Genomic DNA, 10714 nt, shown 5'->3' with positions numbered 1-10714 from the left:
CTAAGTGACTGGAGTTCAGACGTGTGCTCTTCCGATCTTATAATCATATATAAGTGATTAAAAATATACATATATAATTATATACAATTTTTCTCATTTCTTCAAATTTGATTTTTTGTAAAAAAAAACAATGTAAAAATTATTCTTTTAATTATTTTTTATGTTTCCTTCTTATTATTATCAATTTTGTATTAAAGAATAATTTTACAAAGGAAAAAAACATATGGACATATTTTGCATATAATTATATATAATTATATGCGAAACTTTTTTTTTTGGGTAGTACAGATCAAAACAAAATATACATATTTTTTTATACTATTACGCACATTAAGATATACATTATTTATGCTATATATTACGTACATTAATGTCACATAATAACGCGCAATAAGCTGAAAAAACTGGTCGAGCCATTGCTTTTCATCAAAATCAGTTGAAAACGAGTAAAAGTGGTTAAAAAGATTATGGGTAAAACTGTATAGGTAATGCGTGTAACTTAAAGGTTTGATTATGTGTGCGCAAAACCCGTTAGCGTTGTCAATGAACTAATTTGAAGCTTTGCAGAGAAAGTTTTTATAAAACTTAATTTTTGTATAAAATCCAATTTTAAAAATCATTTCAGTGATAAAAACGTATATTAAAATGATAAGAGATACACAAATATGTGTTCAACATAAAAAACTTTTATGTTGAACTTTTAAAAGTACTTTATAATAATATATTTAGATTTTTCGAAAATGTTATATTTTTTCCCAAATATTTTTATAACAAAATTTTATTTAATATTTTTATAACAAAAGTTTATTTAAAGACAACTTGATCAATAATTTTTCACAATATAAAATATGACATCTTAAATATTTTTAATAATTAAAATTATATAAAATTTTAATAATTAAATTTGAAATAAATTGAGTTTTGCAATGCTTATTATCAATAATTCTGTGTTCTCTCGTCCTATTTCTAGTTGTTACTATTTTGTTAATTCTACAGGCTTAGACATGGCTGGTTGAAATGAGTTGCAAGATAATCGCGAGTCACTTTGTGATACTGTCAAACCTCGATAACTCGAATCTCAAACGAAGAGAAAAACCCTTCGAATTAGAATTTTCGACTTACCAAAATTCGAGTAAAAAAAGGTTAAAATAAAAAAAGTGAAAAAAGTTGGATTTAGTTGGGTGAAATGAAAATTCGACTTACGGAGGCTCTATACGAGAGTTTATAATTTTCCTATTATAATGGCTTTTAAAGGAAAAAAAATCAATATTTGACAGTAAATTATTTATTGCATACATATAATAAATATAATCATAAAACAAAATACCAGCTCAGATAGCGCATACAGTCCAAAAGAATTCATTAGTATATTCAGTTTTATGTCATCAATTCTCAATTCATTTTCAGGTGTAAAAAAATCCTTTCTAGAAAAAGAATTCTTTTTGCATCTGAAAATGAACTCAGAATTGGTGACATATAACTTTCTTTTTTCATTTTTTTTCTCTGTGACGCCCTGGGAGGCTTACTCCTGGTTACACATATGTATTGCTACAACTTCAAATTATAGAGGCAGCGACAATAAAAATTCGACTTATAGAGGTAAACTTCGGCTTGTAAAGGTCTGGCTATTTTAAATTCGAGTTGCAGAGGTAAAATAATACATCTAAATATTTGACAAATAATTCGAGTTAAGGTAAGTTTTATTTCGATTTATAGAAGTTTTCCGTAATGGAGCGGAAGGGAATGAACAGAATTTTCGTCTTAATTATTGAGGTCTTCGAGTTGTTGGTTGAGTTATCGAGGTTCGACTGTACCACAAAAGAAGTGTTATTCCATTTACACAGGGTCATTTTGACAAAGAAGCGGACCTGTTCATTTTGTGACAAGCTATTTTATGACGTCATAAAGAAATGCTATGGACCCGATTCAGATGATCCATTTCGTGCGGCATTACTCGAAAATCTTTCTTCGAATCCATAACATTTCTCCATCGCACTTTTGAACATATGTCTGCGAGCTGGAATGTGTTTGTTGAAATAGTACTCATTCAAAAGGACAAACAGTTTAATTATAGAATGATTGCATCGACGCAAAAATCATTAACAAATGCATATGATAAATAGGTTTAACCGCAACTTTGCGGTAAGGATGCAATGCTATAAAAGCATTTATTTTGTTGCGACGCATCAATAGTCCAGCGGAAGATTATTTCATTTCATCAACTACTATTGTTTGCTGCAGATTAGTAAGAAAATACAGGTATGCTAAAAGATTTCTATGATTAGCAATGATTGTTCTTGTCTGTAAGAGCAATTTACGGATTTAAAATTTGTATTTATTTGCTTTAGACTTCTGTTTTATGTTCGTTTAATTATTATCATTTGCCTTTAAGATGTCTTCTAGACGTTTCTCGCAAAGATGTCTTTAAAGTGTTTTTATTTTTTAAGACATCTTTAAATGTCTCTATTTTGATTTTATGTTATCTGGGTTGTTACATTCGATTAATCATTATAATTATGGAGGATTAAACGTCCTGCTTAGGCTCATTTATTTTAGGCCTTTTATTTTACCGATTTGATTTGTTATAATTATTAGCCACTATGTTATTTTTAGTATAGTAAGCTTTATACTATTAATAATATTATTATCTTCTATTATTACTCTTCTACTGCTTATATTTTTTTTTATATTTATATTTTTATTGTTTTTCTTATATTAATAAAGTTCTTATATACGTACATTTTTTTTATTTTAATTTTTATTACAGCTAGAATTTGTAGGTAAATTTTCATATTTTAAATAAAGTTGATAAATATGATAAATGTTTTAAAAATTCCTGATATATATCTGTACATCGTATAAAATGACTATTTTTTCTTAAAACAAATGGCAATTGTTATTGAATTCAAAGAAATATAAGAATAGAGCACTTAATTTGTATATCTTGTAAACAATTTCTAAATAAACATGTTTTATAAAAAATGATTATAACTCAATAAACACAAATTAAAACTGCAATATTGCAGCAACATTATAACATTTCTGCAATATAGTCGGAATGTTACAATGTTGCTGCAACATTGCTGTTATAATTTGTGTTTGCTGAAAAAGTTACATAGTTTCGAGGGGCACGTTATATAGTATATATTTCTTTTCTGTAAATGGCTGCACTTCGGATATATGAAAATCAATTTCATTGTTTTAAACGGCATGTTGTATTTTTTTGTGTTAAAATTCGAAAGCCTAGAACGTTGAATTCTAAGTAAAAATGTATTAATCTTTAGTTCTATAAGCCCTTGTAAAAACAGATTGGTAAGTTCATTTGCTTTTTGCCTCGATGCATAAGAGTTCATTCCGACTCTTTTTTTTTCTCGGCGCTATCACTCAACTCGAATATTGCGCATTTTAAAGGTTATATTTCAATAACTTGTCTGTGAATTTTACTGTAACTAACACTTAGAACATATACTACTGTTTTAAGTAATATATGTTCTAAGAGCTAACATCGTATACTGTGCGTGCTGCGTAGCTGTGAAAATGGAAGTAAATAAAACGTGTATTATCGTCATATTTTACTCTATTACTTAAAAAAAGGCAAACAAGCTGCAGAGGCTTATAAAAATATATGCTCCTACAGTAGTACAATATTGACAATTTTATTAGCGCAATATTGGACCAATGTATTTTTAATATAAATGTACATTGGAAATACATTGGTCCAATATATTGCGCCAATAAAGAATGATGGCAAATTTTGCCCATTTTTTGGACCTCGAATTTCAAACTTTTTTTATGGTAAATAATACTATTAGATGAAACATTAATCCCAGTAAAATTTCAAGATGAGCATAAGCACGGTTGTGGAGATACAAGGGAGTGAAAGTGATGATTTCCAGGATGTATTGCATAAGGAAAAATGCGTGGTTGAAGTTCATTGGTAATATTGAGAATATAATTTATAATATATGTATATATATATATATATATATGTATATATATACTTCTCAACAAAATTAAAGCATCACTTATTCTACCCTCCAAAAATAGGCAAAATTCAAGAGAGTGTAACTTCGTCAAAAATGATCGTATCGAGATGTTCAAAAAAGCATTTTACAGCGCGTTCAGTTAATCATTCTCACTAGACGAGCACAATATTGGCAAAGAATGATGGCAAAAAAACCTATTTTTTCGTCCATTTTGGTTCTTTTGCAAAAATGGTCCTTTTTGCTTTAATGTTAAATAATTTGGTGAAAAAAAAATCGTACAACGCTCAACAAAAAAGCAAATTAAAGGTAAAGATTCACTCCTTCGAAAGCAGTAAACTGCATTTGCACGCGATTTTTAATTCGCGCCATGAAATTTGTCAAAGTTTGTAAAAAATTTTGAGATTTGTCGGGTCTGCTTTTCTATCAGTTTAATTCTATGAAAGATCAGTAGGACCGTTTTCTAAAGTATCTATTTGTAAAGTAGAGATTTCAAGCTAGAAATTAGAAATAAATACTTTAGAAATTATTGTGCTCGTCTAGTGAGAATGATTAACTGAACGCGTATGCTAAAAGTGGTTTGTCAAATTCCGTTCTGGAGATTTTGATGTCGATGCACCCTGCTCCGACCAAAATTGATTCAAATGATGTCAAGACTATCCATCGTTAAAAATTCATTCCGAACGGTGCAAGAGATTGCTACGGCACTGAATATCCCATATAATCGTAGAAAATCATTTGCGCCAGCTGGGATACGTTTATCGGCTCAATAATGTTGGCTGCAACATGAATGAATCGCGCGAAGCAACTTGGCCACTCGCATATCCATCTTGCAATTCGCTGCAAAAACGGCAAGAAAACAACCCCTTTTTTGAAGCGAATGGTGACGGGCGATGAAAAAAGGGATCATCTACGATAACGTAGTACGCAAATGAACATAAAGGTACAGCAGCCGCCGCAAACAACCTCGAAGGCGAGATTGCTTCCAAAGAAGATCATATTCTCCGTATGGTGGAATTCAAGGGTATCATTTACTACAAGCTGTTACTGTCAATAATAGTTCGGGGCGCATTGTCAACGTCAGGAAAAATTTGATTCGACCGATATATTGTTCGCAGTTAACAAAATTGAACCAAGCAATCCGCACAAAACGTCCAAAATTGGCAAATTGCAGGAGTGCAGTTGTCTTTCACCGCAACATCAGACTCCATGATGTCACTGACCATCCGGAACGAATTAGTCTTGACTGGGATGTTTTACTTTATCCTGAGTACATTCATCGGACAGTGCAAAAATTTGAGAAAATTGGATCAAATCCACAGAAGAATCTTTTTATCGTCGCGGAATCTATCTCTTGACAGAAAGAGTTATAGAAAACGAAGAAAAATATTTTATTTGAGGTCATTAAGGTATTCGTATAATAAATCAGTTTTTGAGAAAAAAAACCCTCATAACTCACTAACTCACACTCCTAAATATATATATAATAATTATCTGTAACATATTTACAATTGATTATAATTTTTTATACATTTTTAAACATTTAATTAGAATATTAAACTAGTTTCTACTTTGGCCGGACAATATTACACATATGACCGTAAATAATTAACATTATATTACCTGTAAACCAGTTATATATCCTTTATTACGTATCCGCCAATGAATTTCCGTTCACACAATGTCATGATTGCTTCCATTTACATGAATAAGGAACGCAAGTTTATATAGATAACATAGCAGTAAACACTGTTATGTAGGTCAGCGCATTTATTATTTCCTTTGCGCTTTATGCTCCATTAGTCTTCAATAATTTCCATCAGTCTTCAAATTTCGTATACTTATATATATTGGAAAAAGTCGATTTAAAATGAATTGAGAAAAAAAATTATTCGAGACTAAATAATGTTTACTCAATTTTTTTTAAATAATAAAAAATATTAAAAATAACATTAACGACAATAATAACTAAATATTCACATTTCGTTATACCGCCCCTCCCCCCCAGAACACTCTCTGGATCTGCCACTGAAATAATATCAGCTGATTGTTTTCTGGGACATAATTCCTGATGTAACATATTCGTGCCTTTTATTTACACTTAGATACATATTATACATTTTCGAGTTTCTTGTTCTTTCTCTTTCTACACCTAAATGCATATTTAACTATCTCTTTTCAAATATAGTAAATATTTAAGGAGTATAGCGAATTTGGTTGTACGCATTGAAGCCTGCATCATGCACAAATTGAAATAAGGGTTCATAAATATAGAAACAAATTAAACCGCAAAATCCTCAATACACTTTATTACGCTGTTTGATGAAATATGTATTTTATTCGAAATATTTGCATTTCATTCTTACATCTTTTAAATTAGATCAGTGTGTACAACGACTTTAATATGCATCAGTGTGTACTAGTATGCTCAATCGGATTTCCTTCTAAATAATAAGATAGTAATAGAGAATATAAAGAATCTATAATCAGCAAAAATTTCTGATGTTATATTGATTTTACAATAAATTAAGAATTGACTAATAAAGTAATCTTTAATATTACGTGAACGCGCGGTTTATAAAGATATTTTTAAAGATTTTTATAAGATCATTTTTCAAAAATGCATTTTCAGACAATTTTGTTATATATGGTTGAATTTGTCAATTAAATTTTATAATTTAATTATAAAAACATTTCAATGTTTTTAAAAACAATAAAAAGCGATAGTTTTAAAAAATATATAACATTTCCAAAAAATTTAAATACACGATTATAAAGTGCACTTAAAATTATAAAAATATCTCTAAGATATTTTTTATCTTTTATCGTTTAAATATTTTAGATAAAATACATTTTTTGAAACATAAAAAGACCATTTAATTCAAAGCCTTTCATATTTTATTCGCTTGATATTCCTTAGAGTAAACTTACAAAGAAGTACTCTAAAAATAATTTATATCTACATATATTGCAACGCACAAAACTCGTTAATGAGAGGAGGGACGTTTCCACTTGGGTTTATTTCTTCGTTAAATGTAATGAATCAAGTAACGGAAATTTTACAAGAAATTTTTTCCGTACCGCAAAAGCGATGAATCGATCTTAACCACCATCCGTGTTCCAAGTACCGCGCAAGGTCGCGGAATCATTGGGAAGTCCCGCGGCGGTTCAATGTTCCTTTTATACCCGCGTCATGTATAGCGATATCGTGAATCTCGGACAGAATCCAAATCACTCGTTCCTGTATATGAGTGAATGAATGTACGCGGTTCACGCAGCGTTGCAGTGAACCGCGAACGTGGATTTATACGGTACTTCGGAGTTGTGGGAATTAACGTCAGATATGCAAATTTGATACGTGAACAAAAATGAAATCGCGGCCTAACGCGACTCAGGAGAGCCGATTCGCTCGGTTCCATCGCTACATGAGGGGGGAAAGTAAGAGAGAATGCCGAGACCTTGAGAACTCGCTACCGCCCTCGAGCCTTCGTCTACCGGACACTGGCACTGGACGAAGGCGAAATCAAGAAAGGCTCCCGGGAATGACCGTGCGGTCAGCCGTGTGTAACAGGGATAAAGCCGACGCCGACGACGTATCTGCATTCAGTCCGTTCTGACAGTCCCTACGACATGGAACGATAAGACGAGATTTTTTCAAGTGACTTTTCCAGTTAACCACTAGTTCTTTAGTGTGCGCGATCTATTTCTCAATAGCGCGATAAGTGTGCGATATCCGTTCAAACGACCGTACATCGTTACATTTTCTGAATAGTTTTATTAAAATATTTGGTGCAATTTTAAGGTATCTATTAAACCTATAATATTATTTTAACCTATAATATTTTTTAAATAATATTATTATGTTATATATATATATATATATATATATATATATAAAATATTATAATATATATCTTATGATATAACAATATTATATTATAATATGATACATCTTTAAAATATTATTTATCTTTTATTGTTTAAATATTTTAGATGAAATACATTTTTTGAAACATAAAAAGACCATTTATTTCGAATTCGATCTATTATATACATACATACAATGTATTTGATTTAAGTATATAATATTACATTACAGTATGTAATATTATACATTTAGTAATTTTTTAAAATAATAAAATTAAAGATTTTTTGAATAAATTATATTTCATTTAAAAAACTCTATACTGTATAATGACTTGAATAAAAGTTTTAAATTATTTTATTTAATGTTGACAGTTTTATTCTTTTTTAATAAAACGATATTTTATTGGCTTCATAAAATGTTTTATGACAAATTTAATAATGTGCAATACAGATGATATGATTTTTGGTAACCATTCATAAAATAATGTTACTTAAGCTTTTATGAGCGGAAAAACAATAAACTTTTTCTATTCAAAAAATTTTTTATGTGACTATTATCTATTATTTAAAAAATAACTGAGTGTAAATACTTAAACTAAACACATTGACATACACATATGCATATACATATAGAATTAAAAAGTATAATTTTTCGAATCTGTAGAATGACAAGCATGCAGATGACGTTGTAGTTTCTATACTTTTTCTTCATTTTGTTTCCTTTTTTCATTGTGTTCTGAAATAATTACGTTTTCTTCTAATTTAATTATATAATAAATTTACATACGATAATAATTGTGAACAAAACAAAAAATTGCATTATACATATTTTACGTGCTTCCGACCGCCTATTAATTACAAAAGAAAATATTTTATTGATTTTAAAAGACTGCAATGAATAAGATACTTGATAAAAAGGAGTGTCTGTAAGAGAAGGTATGCTGTTCTCAGATAACACATGACAGAAAGTTCAAGAAGGATTCAGTCGTATGCCGTCTTCTGCTTGTCGAGTTAATTTTCAGGTGCAAAAAGAATTCGTTTTCTCGGAGTTCTGACATTACATTACATGTAACTTTTTTTAACTCTCTGTGTGCTGTCTGAGGTTATTATTATTAAAATATTAATACAATCGAAGTTTAACGTAGTTTATTAGATCTTATGTGTTTATACTAAACTTTAAATCTTTTTTGATAGTTGTAAATAGATAATTTATAAATAATGGACGAGTTTTTTTTTATTAGATACACAATTTAATTTTTAAACTAGAATTATAAACACCATAGTTTCAAAGAAACAATCTATCACAGATTCTTATAGATTTCTCTCTCTCTCTCTCTCTCTTTCTTTTAACAAATATTTTTGGTTTATCTTGCAGTTATTTAAAAAAAAATGATTACAAAATCGATACCCGAATGGTTTGCCAATAAAAACGTTCTTATCACTGGCGGTACTGGATTTATGGGAAAGGTTTTAATTTCCAAATTACTACTAAGTTGCCCCGACATTGGAGATATTTTTTTAATAATCAGAAAGAAGAAGGGCTATGACTCACATACAAGACTGCAGCTCCTATTGCAGGTATGTAACAAGTTCAATTTTAATTTTTTTTTGCAGCGTTTTAAGACGTGCTTATTCGTATCGGATTATTACAAGAAATGAAGATCAATTGTGATCTTACTATTCCATCTTCAATTCAGTTCAATTGACTGATTGTGAATAATGGATTTAAAAATTCATGTAGAAATATTATTAGACACCAAGATCAGCCGTGAGGCGCTCTCAAATTTATTTATGAAGTTCATTTTATTCCTTGGATAAAAAAATTGATAGAAGCGAAACACTATCTTGAAACTTTAAAATAATGCTGTAATAATAGAGGAAGGCTACCGATACCATTATACTATACTTCGTTTTCGGATTATATTTCGTGAACAAAAGTTAAAAATAAGACTTTGAAAACATAAATACATACTAGAAAGCAGGTTTCAGAAAAAAATTTCAGTTTGGTTACGGTTACGATCCGCGGCTATACCCAATTTTCGATTTCGGTTTCGGTTTCCATTCTTTTGCGGATGGTGACCGTAACCGTTTGGATTTCGGTCTTTTTCGGTTATGGTTACGGTTACGGGTGTACATATAATTACTTATTGTAAAATTGATAAAAGATAAGTATTATGCATAAAAAAAGTAATACAAATATAAGTTGTTTATTAGTTGCTAATTATAAAAAATTTATCTCTATTGAACAAAATCTTTGTTGATGAAAATTCGGTTTTGCTTTAATCAATAGTTGATTCTCCAGAATTATTTCATTCGATGTTCATTCTTAGCGAGAATAGCACGAATTTTAACCCTGAGAACAGCCATTCGACACTTACTTGCGTGGCTGGTACCGTCAGAACGACTATCGCTAATTAATTTAGACAACTCTGATTGGATCATACTTTTTCTTGTCAGAATTCCAAGATATTAGTTTTTCTTGAGATTCTCTTCTGCTTTTAATTGTAGCTTTCTAAGATTTCAATCCGGACATAAAGTAGGGATATTCCATAGATATAGTATGAATTATAGAACAAGCGAGGCGTGAAATTTTATTAGAAAGAAAGATGGAAGTATAGCTACTGTGTATCTTTTTCCGAACCGAAAACCGAACTGAAAAATGAACCGAATACCGAAAAAAAATTTTTTTGGTTCGGTTATGGGTTCGGTCCATTAACCTGCATAATATTTCGGTCCGACTAAAATAACGATTTTGATTCGGTTATCAGTTTTGGTTTCGGTCCGGTCCGGGTCCAGTAGAAAGTACCTTATTCTATTAGATAATATAACAATTTTTTATAATACTGTTTCTTATACACATCTCT

General features: G+C 29.8%; 2 protein-coding genes across 2 annotated transcripts in view; both read left to right on the top strand.

Moving 5' to 3' along the window:
- Positions 1-3155: 3155 nt before the first annotated feature.
- On the top strand, positions 3156-5341 carry LOC105456692. The gene is made up of 3 exons (XM_011700920.1): positions 3156-3312; positions 4714-5007; positions 5102-5341. Exons 2-3 carry the CDS (start codon positions 4915-4917, stop codon positions 5339-5341), a joined length of 333 nt encoding a protein of 110 aa, XP_011699222.1. The 5' UTR covers positions 3156-3312; positions 4714-4914.
- Positions 5342-7574: 2233 nt separating this feature from the next.
- Positions 7575-10714, top strand: part of LOC105452449 (putative fatty acyl-CoA reductase CG5065) — a 16749-nt gene continuing 13609 nt past the window's right edge. The window contains exons 1-2 of the mRNA XM_011693552.1: positions 7575-7785; positions 9226-9428. Of these exons, the coding sequence (XP_011691854.1) occupies positions 9240-9428 (189 nt within the window). The 5' untranslated portion in view covers positions 7575-7785; positions 9226-9239. The remainder of the gene's footprint in view (positions 7786-9225; positions 9429-10714) is intronic.

Source organism: Wasmannia auropunctata, unplaced genomic scaffold (assembly GCF_000956235.1).
Source record: "Wasmannia auropunctata unplaced genomic scaffold, wasmannia.A_1.0 LD336106.1, whole genome shotgun sequence".
In the NCBI taxonomy this organism is placed as follows: Eukaryota; Metazoa; Arthropoda; class Insecta; order Hymenoptera; family Formicidae; genus Wasmannia; species Wasmannia auropunctata.
This window is presented reverse-complemented; position numbering and strand designations above follow the sequence as displayed.

What these genes read in the sequence shown, in the direction of transcription:
- LOC105456692 (XM_011700920.1), top strand. Translation starts at nt 4,915, where the DNA reads ATGAACATAAAGGTACAGCAGCCGCCGCAAACAACCTCGAAGGCGAGA. An exon ending in CCGTATGGTGGAATTCAAGG is followed by an intron (nt 5,008 to 5,101) that starts GTATCATTTACT and finishes TATTGTTCGCAG; the next exon opens with TTAACAAAATTGAACCAAGC.